General features: G+C 38.4%; 1 protein-coding gene across 1 annotated transcript; it reads right to left on the bottom strand.

Annotated features, from left to right (window-relative positions):
* Positions 1–434: 434 nt before the first annotated feature.
* LOC133857002 (cyclin-dependent kinase C-1-like) lies at positions 435–13409 on the bottom strand. Its single transcript, XM_062292090.1, has 12 exons — positions 13155–13409; positions 8254–8335; positions 8013–8103; positions 7877–7906; positions 7618–7727; positions 7446–7518; positions 7224–7344; positions 6968–7085; positions 2866–3005; positions 2696–2753; positions 1634–1704; positions 435–1331 (listed from the first exon to the last, which is right to left on the bottom strand). The coding sequence occupies exons 1-12, from the start codon at positions 13262–13264 to the stop codon at positions 788–790; spliced, it is 1548 nt and encodes a 515-aa protein (XP_062148074.1). The 5' UTR covers positions 13265–13409; the 3' UTR covers positions 435–787.
* Positions 13410–14304: the final 895 nt, after the last annotated feature.

The following is a 14304-nucleotide window of genomic DNA, read 5'->3' on the forward strand; positions in this document are numbered from 1 at the left end:
TGAATAATAGCATTCAACTATGAATAATGCCTTTTTGCATTTACTAAAGATAGGAATTACAATTTCAAGGTTTAAAATGCTCATTACCTCATGTGCAGGTAATAGATAATAATCACATTTAATAACCATGCAGATGCGGATAATAATCGCATTATGCGAATACGAATACCTAAAAGTGATAACATCCACATTTTCACCCCTAAACATATGCGTTGTATAGTCACCCATTTCTTGCTTGAGAATGTACCTCCCTTATGGTGTAACAAATGGGGCAAATTTATCCCCCATATCCCATCCTAGAACAATCCAGTATGGATCATATGCAAAAACATACCTGTGCATGATATAGATTGCTTCACCTTTTTTTTCTTTCAAGAATATAAGTTTTGCAGAAAACTGCAAGTTGACTATATTATAAAGAAAAAGATCCATAATTGAAGGTCAAAGAAATAGAGAAACCATAGATTACACGTGGGAAAGCCCAATGGCAGAATATGAGAAACACTAATTGAGCAATGAAGTCGTACAAATTTAATTTTCAACTTCTCTCACAGGCATTACAACTTCATGCCATAAATGAAACAAGGGCACAGAAAAAGCTCCCTAGAAAAATAGTGTATACAGCATTTAAGCCTGGGAAATAATGACTGAAACGTGTAGACACCGTTTCCAAGGGGTCTGATTTGCATAATTCCAATTACATTATAAGCCGAGGCCATATTCACTCCCATTTCTCTGTTTCTCTTCCACATCATAATTATTCAATCAAAGTATTGGTTCTCAATTATCATTGCTGCCAACCATACTGTTGATTTCGATTACCGCCCAAAGGGTTTGGAGCTCTACCACCGGCGGAGCCGCCAAACTGACCACTTTGGGAGTAACTTGGAGGGCCAACTCCATAACCACTAGTAGCTCCTCTTTGACCTGGAGCAGGCATACCACTCCCAGCATATGGTGGTCCTCCCCGCCCTTGCGGTGGATATGGCCCACCACTGTAGGTTCCGACTTGGGCCCCACGATTTTGGTTATACCCCCCACTCTGGTTTGCACTTGCAGGGTACCTATTCGGACCTCCAGGAGGACCGCGAGGCCTTCCGTATTGGTGATGACTAGGTCCAGCAGACACCGGAGGCTGCGTATTGTTTACAGGATGATTAGGCCCATGCCAATGAGTAGTATGAGCTTGCCCACTATGTTGAATGGGAGGCAGACGGGTATGCTGCTGAGGGTGTTGCAGTTTCTGCCTCTTTGCTGTTTCTTCATTTTGTCGTTGCTGCTGCCTTTTTTTCTTTGTCTGGAACTCGTGTGATGATTCATACTTGGGCAGGCTACATGATCCAAAGAAAGCATGGTTTCAACATATTATAAAACTAAGAGAACCTACGTGTGTTTGATAAGCAGAAATCAGTTAGAATATCCAAATTTTTAAGGGAGTTCAAGCAGAAAGGGACATGTCTATGTAAGCATGAGAAAAGATAACTGGAAGTTGTTTGCAAAAACTGGTACACCACAAATGGGTATTTACCTTCGGGGAGATGTTACCTCCATTTTTCTTTATTTGAATGAAATGTGCAAATTAACCTTAGAACTCCTATGAGGGGGTACAAAAATTTGAAGCAGGGAATCATACCTCTTGGGATCGCAAGGTAAAGGATCATTCCAGAAATACTCTGCAACTAGTGCATCCTGGGCAGATATTCTCTACATAAACAAGAGATTAGTAATAGAAAAGGAAATGCAGGGGAAGCTTACAAGGACAACAAAAGTAATAGTGAGATGATGCAGAACATTGTTTAGGACGTTAGAAAGGTCGCTTCCTTTGGGTGAATAGAGGGATAACAAGGAAGCGAACTTTGGGTGAAAATGAACAATAGTGACTCGGCTATTGGTACTGAGATTTTTACTCTAGTCTATGATTCATAATTTTCTGTCTTTTTGTTGTATGCTTCACCTTTAGAGGGTGATGGGGGGGTTATTACCATGTGTATATTGTTTTGCACTTTTGTTTTCTTCTTTTAGCATCACCTATCCAGCCAACATATAAAAAAAACAATGGCACAGATCCTTTGATTCTACTTTTGTTTAAATAACAATTCAATCTCTAAATTTGCTATACTACCTAGTCATTGCGAGTGAGGCTAGAAACAATGGTGGCAAGCATGTTCAACCCCTGAATCAAATACAAAGAACGACTGGTAGGTCTAGTTCTTGTGAGCTAGCCCTAAAGAAGAAATGAAGTGGCCAACAGCTTGATTTTCAGTTGGTAATGTTCCCATAGCTTTTGATTGACACAGTCCTTATGATGTGTTGAAGCAGTCTAAAACCATATATGTTTTTTTTTTGGATTGGTAAGTTACACGCACCCAATGGGACTTGAACCCACCACCAGCAAGCTTGTTCCACCTTGCTACAAAGGCAGTCTAACCTTATATGTTACAACAAATTCAAAGCTTCAGATAGTGAATCAAGTACAAATCCATAGTACAGAAAGGATTCAAGTTCCAAAATGAGAATTTGAAGCAAATGACAACTATATTGAAAATTGAATACTTTTTTTTTATAAGTAATTCATATCATTGAAAAGTGGAGAGGGGCGCAACCCCAATACATGGTAAAAACCTAATTGGTAACCATAATGAGGCAAGGATCTGTTGTAATCAGGAAAGAAACAAATCTAGATGTTCATTAGTACCTTTTCTGGATTAAGAGTTAACATGCTGTCCAGCAAATCTAGAGCATGACGGTCAAAACTGCAAATCAAGTAAATTACATAAATTAGACTTAGTAAATAAGTACTCAAGTATGTTGTAGCTGTCTAATCTTTTCCATGATTATGGAAAAAATATATCTTTGTTTACTTACTGTCTAAAAACCTCTCTGATACGTCTCTTCATGGGCCTTGATGGCTTGAAATTATTATACCAAGGCATCTTTGAAACACCAGGCCAGTTGATCTCATCAGGCGATCCACAAAGTTCAAATATCTTGTTCAATTGCTCAGGCTACAATAAAAGTGAAGAGATTATCTTCAATATGTAACATCAAAAGAAGTTTATTTCAGATCAAAGTTATCATCATTCAGATATTTTGATAGAGATGTGCAATAGTATGCACAATCATTTAATCTCATCTAAGGTCAATGATTTCCTGAAGGTTTCTCAAAATTTTCAGTACTTTGCTACTCTCCAGTTTCAAAACCAAAAATTTCAAGCTTAGTTATAATCAAGTCATTGTCAACCGAAAATTGAGTACTTGGCTTCTCACGTTATGTAACCCTTGCCCCTTTGTCCAGGCTTGGACCAGCTGTGCGAAAAATATTATGACACTAGACACCACAAAGGCAAAGCTACTCTTATTTTTTTGACAAGTAAATGAAGTTCATTTAACAACCCAACTACATAGGACGAATTCAAACGCCTAACCAGAAAAAGAAAAAATATCTAGAAAATCATGAAAGCTAGAAAAAATGGAAGTAATCAATGGCATTCGTCCAGGTAGAGGGTATCGAGAAAGAACACCTTTAATTCCACCACCGTCCTCTCAAAGTCTTCAAAACTGCGATTTATTTCTTTCTCTCCAAATACACCACATTAAGCAGGCTCAAACCATTTCCACACAGTTGCACAATGAAAACTGTCAAACTGCACTCTCTAACAAGTGAAGAGGTCTACGACTCTTCTAGGTACGACTCAATCTAACCCAAAGAGGCTGAAAATAGTATTATCCATTGTACAAGCAGTCTCACAATGGAGTAAAGAGATGATCAACGGATTTCCTACTCTTCTTGCAAATGCAACACCAATCTACCACCATGATATGTTGCTTCCTTAAGTTATCCGTAGTGAGGATCTTCTCCAACGCTATCATCCAAGCAAAGAACGCCTCTCAAAACAACCTTATTCCCAAATACTTCTCCAAGGGAAAGGAGTACTATTGTGGGGAATTAGGACATTGTAGAACGATTTGACATCAAACGGCCCTTTCTTGGAAGGGACCCACAAAGCTTGTCTTCACCCCTTGTCTCAATCTTAAGGAGTCCAACAGATTAAAGAACGAGGTAAATAAATCCGCCTCCCAATCATGCACCACTAGGATAAAATTAACATTCTACTAATACATCACTAACAACTCCAAATGATCAGCCACAAAAGTGTCTTTAAATTGAGCAATTCTAAATAACTCCGGAAAAAACTACCTTAAGGGTTTGATACCCACACCACGTCATGCCAAAATCTAATCTTGGAGGCATCACCCAACCCCTCCTGATGTTTTTCCATATACCCACCTCATACGACCCATGAACATCATTAGAACACCACCCACCCCACAAGCTACCATATTTAAGATCCACTACCACCCTCCACAAAGCCTCTTTCTCATGCATATAGCGTCATAGCGACTTCCCTAATCTAGAGCTTGGTTGAAGCATGCCGTTCAAATAGTTTTCAAACTCCTTCATAACAAAGTTCTTCATAAAATTTCTTTTTGGAATTTCAAAAGCTGTGTGTTTCCACAGAACACATACTTTATTCCTTGAGACAACCTTCCTCGTTCTACTTACCAAAAAGAAAAAACCTCCCTTTCCCAATATTGTACTGTCTTCTAATTCACAGTTCTTTAAATATGTGATATTTGGGTCAAAAACCACTATAACAAGCTGCCCACACCCAAGCTATGGTAATATACTTTTCACAAGCTGTGTCAAAATTCTGAAGAATGTAAACAGTGGCTCTCACTTGGTAGATCAATTTCAACAATACTATTGTAGAGCAGTCCAATTTTGACAGTAACTATCCAAAATAAGCATGCAGTTGAAACCCTTATGCTAAAAAAGCATGCCATTTCGGAAAGTATGCTACCATCCAGGAATCCACCAAAGCAAGATAGAAAACTCAAAGCCTTCAAGCTAAGCGTGATTAGGAAAATGAAAAGAAATGAAAAAATATCAGTTGTCTAGAATCTATTTTTAAGGAGTGGACACTCTTTTGACAGAAAAAAATACAGCAATTACACTTTTACATATAAATCATGTGCTTCAACTCTATATTTCCATATGGAAAATTCGCCCAAACTTACCATTTTCGTTACCACTTCACCAACAGCCGCCTAAATATGTCCAACATTGCTACACCTAAAAAATTCTAAATATAAAGGGCCATCCATGAATTATTAAAGTTCCTCCCTCCCTAATAACCTAACCATTTTCGTTACCACTTCACCAATAGCCGCCTAAATATGTCCAACATTGCTACACCTAAAAAATTCTAAACATTTTTTTTTGATAAGTAAAATTTATTGAAAAGGCGCAAAGGGGCGCAACCCAAAGTACACAGGATGTATACAAGGAACCCCTAAGGAACAGGGGAAAGAGAACAATTGTCTAAGAAATCAAAATAGGAACAATCATGTATAGTCTTAATTCTATCCCTCCACATATACAACAATTGCAACATCTTTCTCTTCAAATTTGACAAACCCGTCTCACAATCTTCAAAGCAGCGAGCATTCCGTTCCCTCCAGATGCACCACATCAAACACAGCGGAGCCATGCGCCAAATCTGTAACGAGGTCCGATTACCCTTCTGGCCCCTCCAACTCCCCAACATATCTTTCACCGACTTCGGCATTACCCATTCCACCCCAAACAGTTGCAAGAGAACCCTCCATAATTCAGAAGCCATCATACAATGCAGAAATAAATGATCGATGGATTCTCCAGCGGATTTACACATATAGCACCAATCCATTACGATAAAGTTTCTCTTACGAAGATTATCCAGAGTTAAAGATTTCCCTAGAGTTGCCGTCCAAACAAAGAAAGCCACTCTCGGGGGAACATTAACTTTCCAAATACTTTTCCATGGGAAGGAGAACTGAGAATGACTCGACAACAAATGATAATAGGACTTTACCTCAAAGGATTTCTTACGAGCTGGCACCCAATACAACTTATCCTCTCCCTCGCTACTAACTTTGAAGTTGTACAAAATCCCAAAGAACCTACTAACCGCATCGACCTCCCAATCATGAACCGGACGAGCAAACAAAATATTCCATGAGATGGTGCCATTTTGTCTCTGCATAATATCCTCCACCCAAGCATCCTTTCTTGTAGCAATAAGAAACAACTCAGGAAAGAGGATCTTCAAAGGAATATCCCCACACCAAACATCATGCCAAAACAAGACTTTCGAGCCATCCCCAATCTCATATTTCACATGCGCAGCGAAGTCATCCCATCCCCTCCTAATGCTTTTCCACACACCAAACCCATAAGAACCCCCAACCTCCTTAGAACACCAACCACCCCTCGAACTACCATATTTGACCTCCACCACCTTTCTCCAAAAAGCATCTCTCTCCATAGCGAATCTCCATAACCATTTACCCATCAATGCTTTGTTGAATCTAACCAAACTTCTCACTCCCAACCCTCCCGAAGCTTTTGAAGAGAAAATCGTACGCCAATTAACCAAATGAATTTTGAATTCATCACCAACACCACCCCATAGGAAATAAAAAATTCTAAACATAAAGGGCCATCCATGAATTATTAAAGTTCCTCCCTCCCTAATAACCTAACCATTTTCGTTACCACTTCACCAATAGCCGCCTAAATATGTCCAACATTGCTACACCTAAAAAATTCTAAACATAAAGGGCCATCCATGAATTATTAAAGTTCCTCTGGGAGGGATATGGATGATAGCAGTTAAAAGCAAAACCTAATAACCCCTCCCTCCCTCCCTTCAAGAATACACTAATCAAGAAAAAAGGAAAAATAAACTAAATTCCAATTGAAAAAAAAAAGAGCAGGTTGTGGCATTCAAAAACTGAATTCCAAAGCAGCCATATTCACTACCATTTTACACCACCACCACACACAAAACCAGAACGAACCTGCTTATGCAGCATCATTCTCGTAGTAATTATCACACCAAAAAAACCAGCGAACATATCTAACCTCATTTTTCCCAGGTAAGATTGGTTTTCCATTCAAAAGCTCAGCAAAGATACAACCAACGGACCACATGTCAACAGCTGGGCCATACTTCGTGGCTCCTAGTAGCAACTCTGGTGGCCTGTCCAAATCATGCCAATCTGAATCCACTAAATGGAAATGGGGATATTCTTGAAAAGATCAAAGGCTCGGTGCAGGGAGAATCACAGCCATTGATTAAAATATAATCTATCATGCACCAAGTGAAGTAAACATTTACCTGTACCACAAAGTAATAACACGATTTGTAAGATTCCCAGTGTGGTCAGTAGAAAATGATCGTGCAAGACCAAAGTCTGCTAGCTTCAAATTTCCCTCATTATCTATCAAAAGATTAGAACCTGCAAGAAAGGAATTACTCAAACTTAAAGCCAATCACAAAACATTAACAACAAGTTCCAATAAAACCTTATTTCTTAAATAATAACACATAAAGAATCACCTTTGATGTCCCGATGAAGCACTTGATTAACATGACAGTAATGAAGCCCAGTCAATAACTGCTTCATATAACACTGATTTTTTTTATAATAAAAAAAATCAATAAATTGTTAGGCATTGATGTTTGATCACAAAACATAAAAACACCCCTACAATTTTCAAACGCACAATACCTTGATCTGGGGAACCGTAAATCTCAGCCCAGGACGATCAGCAAGGCCAGTCAAGTCATGGTCCATGTACTCAAAAACCATGTAGATGCCTCCCTTAAACTTATTACCATCTGTAGTTCCCAAAACATATAACTCATGAATTTAGGTACCAGGACACTTTAAAACCTCACGTACAACCATAGGGAAACAACAGGGATAACAGGCAAGCAAAAATAACAAATGGAACCAACTAATCTTGAAAGCATACAACAGCTCTCACCTTGATTTCCTTGCTCGTCTGTCTCAGGACCTTACAAACAACAACAAAATACAGAAGGTATGAGCAAAATAATTCAATATTGTTGTTAACCATCTATAGAAGATGGATGTCTTCAAATCAAGGAAAAAAAAAGTACCTGGAGATGTCACGATCTCTTTCAGCTTAATAACATTTTCATGATGAAGCTTCTTCAGAATTTTAATTTCCCGAATGGCTGTTATAGGAAACTGCATAAATAAAGAAAACATGCCAGACAAGTTATTCAAAAGAAAAGTAAATTTATATGCATCAGTGCGCACAAACCCATATGTTGTTTGGTAATGACTGCTTTAATCCGCCATAAATAAGAACACATAGTAAATGAAAAGAAAAATTACCCCTTCTTTTTCATTGTCCATGCGTATCTTTTTCAAAGCAACAATTTCTCCAGTTCTGATTTCTCTAGCCATATAAACTTGACTGCAAAAGCACAAATAACCACAGGAAAAAAAAAAAAAAAAAAATCAGCCAGCAAACAATCTAAATAACTGAATTAATTTATAGTTCAGCAAAATCCATATAAGGCTTAAGAAATGTCATCCACTAGTGCGTAAATAGGGATTAAAATGCGGATGCGGTTATTATCAATATCCACATCCACATCCACATCATGCAATTACTACCTGCATCTGCGCGGTTAATGCAGTTATTATCCGCTATCCGCATATGAGGTAATAGGCGTTTTGGATTACTATCTAAATCTATATGCAATATTAAATAAATGCGGTTATTACCATATGCAAGCTTAAATAAATTTTTTTTTGATAAGTAATGATAGTTTTATTGAAAGCGTAAGGCGCCCCTACGTACACTAGAAGTATACAACAGGAAACACCTAACTAGAAAGCGAAAAAGAAGTGAGGAATTCAGCAAAGCTGATAGATAGAGGGTACAAATAAGCCATCGACCAAACATACAAAGTATGGAGAAACAACTCTAACACCTCCTCTAGGGAGCTTTCTAAATTCTCAAAACACCTAAGATTTCTTTCTCTCCAAATACACCAAAAAAGGCAAATAGGCACCATCTTCCAAGAAGTAGCACTCCCAGATCTCCCCGACTTCCACCAACAAGCCACTAAGTCAAGCACACTTCTAGGCATGACCCACGCGATACCAAAGCGTGAAAAAATGTTGTTCCATAGAGCTGAGGCCAGATCGCAATGCAGAAGAATATGGTCCACTGATTCCCCATCCCGCTTGCAAAGACAGCATCTATTCACAATAATTAAGTTCCTCTTCCTAAGATTGTCCAAGGTCAAAATTCTGCCTAGAGCTGCAGACCAAGTGAAGAAAGCTGCCCTCGGGGGAGCCTGAGACCGCCACACACACTTCCATGGGAACCGAGTACCTCCAGCACACATCATAGAACCAAAAAATGACTTCACCCTGAACACACCTTTCTTGGATGGGACCCATATAAGACAATCTGCCCTCTCCATATTTACCTTGGTAGAGCCCAGCCACTGGAAGAAAGAGGCAAAAACATCTACTTCCCAATCATGAGCCTCTCTAAAAAAACTCACGTTCCATTGAACGGACCCGCCCAAATTCTCCAAATTATCCGCCACTGACGCATCCTTCACCCGAGCAATGCCAAAGAGATCAGGGAACACTTCTTTCAGAATCGAATCTCCACACCACAAGTCATGCCAAAATCTGATCCTACTCCCATCCCCCACCTCAAATCTAAGGAGTTTGGAGAAGTTCTCCCAACCTTTCCTTATAAACTTCCACAACCCTACTCCAAACGCCCCAGCAACCTCTCTGGAGCACCACCCACCCCACAAACTTCCATACTTGGAGTCCACCGCGACTCTCCACCAAGCATCCCTTTCCATACCATATCGCCATAACCATTTACCTAACAATGCGCGATTAAACTGAACCAGCTTCCTAATGCCAAGCCCCCCGTACGAAATTGGAGTACAAACCTTCTCCCAACTCACCAAATGGTACTTAAAATCTTCACCCATGCCACCCCACAGAAAATCGCGCTGCAACTTCTCAATGCGAGAAGCAACACTCACCGGAATAGGGAACAGAGACATATAGTACGTAGGTAAGTTGGAAAGCGTACTCTTGATAAGGGTCACTCGCCCTCCCTTAGAAAGGTATAACCTTTTCCAACTAGCCAACCGTCTTTCAACCTTCTCAATAACACCATCCCAAATACGAGTAGACTTGTAAGGAGCCCCCAATGGAAGACCCAAATACTTCACAGGCAAATAAGCAACTTCACACTCTAAAATGTCGGCTAACCTACCCACATTATCGACATTTCCCACTGGAATAATGCTGGATTTTGCCAAATTAACCTTAAGCCCCGACACAGCCTCGAATAAGAGCAAGAGAACTCGCAAAGCCCGAATCTTGGCGGAGCTAGCATCACAGAAAATCAATGTATCATCAGCGAACAAAAGATGGGAAAAAGAAGCACCACCCACTCTGAAACCATCCAACACACCCCCACTCACTGCCGCAGTAAACATGCGACTCAGCGCCTCCATAACAAATACAAACAAAAGAGGAGACAAAGGGTCCCCTTGCCAGCTTAAATAAATTAAGAATTCACTTGTTAAGTAATTCACGATTATCAACTATAAAGGTCATTGTCTCAAAGAGTAATTAGAATTTGGATTACCCAAAAAAAAAAAAAAAAAACTAAATGTAGTGAGGTATGACTTTGAGAATATAGGGAAAAAAAACATAACATAACCTAAAGGTTCTAAACTTACCAAATTCAAAACAACCTCGTTTTAGTGAATTTAATTAAATATATATTATATATATTATATATAAAGGGACTGCTGATGCAGTTATTAACCGCATCTGCATACCCTAAAACCGTTATCCGTATCCACATATGTGGATAATGGGTTTTGATAACCGCATCCGCATATATAGATAGCGCCATAACGGTTAGGCGCAGATGGCAGATGTGGGCGGTTATTATCCACCCGCATTTTCGCCCCATGCGTAAAGATAATATAAAAACTTAAAAAGATGTGAAACTTATATAATAGCCTTACAAGAAAGATAGGTAGGTCAAGGAGTGCTGTAGTTTGGAAGATGGTGCCTATTTGCATTCTTTGGTGTGTTTGGAATGAGAGAAATATTAGGTGTTTTGAAGACTTGGAGAATTCCATGGAGGATATTGTTGCTTCGTTTTTTCTTACGTTGTATCTTTGGACGGAGGCTTTTTTGTTACCCGTGTCTATTAGTTTCTCTGATTTTTTGGTTCGTTTTTCTTTGTCTTCTTAGGTGTTTCCTTGTGTATACTTCCAGTGTACTTAGAGGGGCGCCTTAAGCTTTTTATAAAATTTCATTTACTTATCAAAAAAAAAAAAAAAAAGATAGACCCTGCTGCATTTTATGGTAGATTACATAAAGGCTTCAATTCTTATGAGCACAAATATGCAACTCATGGTATCTCATCACAACTCCTAAAGAGCACTCTCATCTGGCTAGCCAAAATGCTAAAATGGGTCTAAAATAATCTGCATCCGGCAGACCGGCACACCAAATTGCTGAAACATTTGGTGAGCGTGAACAGTGCTCACCTTTCACTCAACAAATTTTTTTGAGCACGCTTGCCTTTTTTAAGGAATGACTATAGAAATCCTTGAAAATGAATATTTAAATAGAATAATGAAAGTAGATAGATAAAATATTGAACCGGATGTAGGTGCTTTGAAAAAATTGGTAGCTAAAATAGAGAAATGTGATTTTTTAGCTAAAATAGATAATAAATTTAATGAGCCGGATGTGAATGCTCTTACTTAACATCAATCCCTTTTCACATAAAAAAAAATATGTTATCGTCATATATTGTTTCTAACTCTATTCATGTCTTCTTCAACTTACAACCAAAGAGAATCTCAAAAAGTAATGTAATCAATTGTTGCCAGAGTGGTCATTGTTGTGCGCCAAACATGTGACACCATCTAAACTACTTTATATTTACTAAACTTTTACGTTCATAAAACCCTTGCATACTGTAAAACACGGAAACACAAAACCACACAAGTTTTCCTTGCCTATACAGTATTTATCTGTTAAGGATACACGAGTATCCGGCTCCTCCTCCGCCGACACTACCACATCCACCTCACCGACGAACAGCATACAAACCCTAGCCGCCAGTACAGACTCAACCCTAGAGCAAACAGCCGTGATTCAAGGGAGCATTCCTCAACAGGAACAGATCCGGATTCCATCGCCATATCAAACCTACAGCTAGCATATCTTCCCATAAACTCTCACCCTGTTCTTTATGTACACTCTAACAGCTACATTGCCATCAATACTTTACTAGGATAGAATTATTCTTACCTTACTTAACATGTATCTTTATACCATGCCATATACACAGCACATTGTACAACTCTATAAATATTATGTTAATAACAATCCCCAAGCATCAAGTGCTAAGGTATTTTACCCTAGTTGTGTTTTAAGTTTACATTATCGTCATTATATACTTGAAAAATACGAAAGGAAGCAAAGGTCTTGACAAAAACTTCTAGTTACATTCATTAAGGATAAACTAGAAGGAGAATATAAATAAAAATCAACAACCTCAGCCCATCTTTTCACATAGTGAAACACGATAAGCTACAATAAATGGTTCGAATCAAGAGAGATAGCACAAGCACCATTTGGCAATCATTTCGATAGTTCAAACCTCATTGAGTCACTAGAAAATAAAAAATTCATAATCAACCGAATGAAACAAATAGAACCTCAGTACATTCAAAAAGGAAGCTATTTGGGCTAAAAGAAAAGAAACGGTATGATAAAAGCAAAGGAGTAGAATTTCAAGCATTTTTCTTTTCCTTTCCTTTTTCTCATCCTGTCCCAATAAACGATAAAAAGAAAGAAACAGCGAAAACAAACAACAAAAACAAAGACGACAACAACAAATTCTTCTTCATAAGAAAGCCAAACCCACAATTTTTTTTCTCAATAAAGATTGCTTCAAACAATATGATAAACCCCAACAAATCAGTCACCCATATTTAGTTTCTGATACATACAGCATCTCAATTCAAAAACCAATAAACGCGAAAGCACGAATAAAAAATCTAAAACTACCTCACCCAAAAAAAAAATTAAAAAATTAGCGATAGCCACGAACCCTACTAGAAAAACAAAAAGGCAAAAGATTTTGTCCCGAGGCAGAGAACTAGAAGTAAATAAACAAATAAGAAGAGAATTATGTGTGGGAGAGGACTGACCCATAAGTGCCTTCGCCGATCTGCTCCAACTTCTCGAAGCAGTCGACGCTTCGTGACCCCCAAGATGGGTATTCCTCCACGTTCAGCTGCCCCGGTCCTGCTACTGACATCTCTCTCTCTCTCACTCTCTGTGCTTTTGCTCTTCTTTCTGTTGGGGGAAAACTACAAGCGGCTTCGACTCTGCTTTCTTTTATATTTTTTCCCCTCACTTCAATGGTCTCTTAATCGGATTACGCTTTCCTCACGGGACAACAATTTCTACCGAACCAAAGTGTAATATATATATGTTTCTTACGATAATTTTTTTAATAGCATATCTTTCGCATATGTATTTTAATTATATTAATAAAAATATGTGTTTTTTATATACTTTTTTAATAACATTAATAATAAAAAGAGAAATAATTATTGTACAACTTTTATACAATTCTAACAACTTTTTTTATAATGAACCCAATGGTGGACCTAGCATTATTAATATGGGGGGCCAAATTGAAAATAAAAAAAAAATTGGGAGGCAAAACTAAAAAATAAAAAATTATCCAAGATTAAAAATTATCTAGCCACTTAAACACATCAACACCAATAATGTATGTGATAATCTAACCTAAATTATAAATCTATCCAAGATTAAAAATAAAAAAGGGAAAATACAATTTACCTCCCAAAGTTTGAACATTTTTTTCACTTTTGCCTCCAATGTTTAAAAAGTTGTAATGTGTCCCAACAAAATTTTCAAAATTCTCAATGCAAGCACTCTGTTAGCCATTTCCGTCTTATTTGACGAAAAATGGCTCACGTGCGCCGCTTATGCATTTTTTGGTACAAAAATTCAAAATTTGCCCCATATATACATGTCAATTCCCAAAATGCTCTTATTTTATTTATTTAGAAAAAAGAAAAAGAAAAAAGGTGGCCATCAGCCACCTCATTGGCCATTTGAAGGTGGCCTGCCCCATTCCAGCCAGATAAGGGTGGATCGACCACCCCCTTGGCCAAATGGGGATGGCCAAGCTACTCTAAAGTGTTTGGGGGTGGTTTCGGCCACTCCCATTCCAGCAAAATAGGGTTTGATTGACCACCCCCTTGACCAAATGGGGAGCCACCCTAGAGGATTTGGGAGTGGTTTTGGCCACTCCCATTTGACCCA

The sequence above is a fragment of the Alnus glutinosa genome, chromosome 14 (genome assembly GCF_958979055.1).
Source record: "Alnus glutinosa chromosome 14, dhAlnGlut1.1, whole genome shotgun sequence".
Classification (NCBI taxonomy): domain Eukaryota; kingdom Viridiplantae; phylum Streptophyta; class Magnoliopsida; order Fagales; family Betulaceae; genus Alnus; species Alnus glutinosa.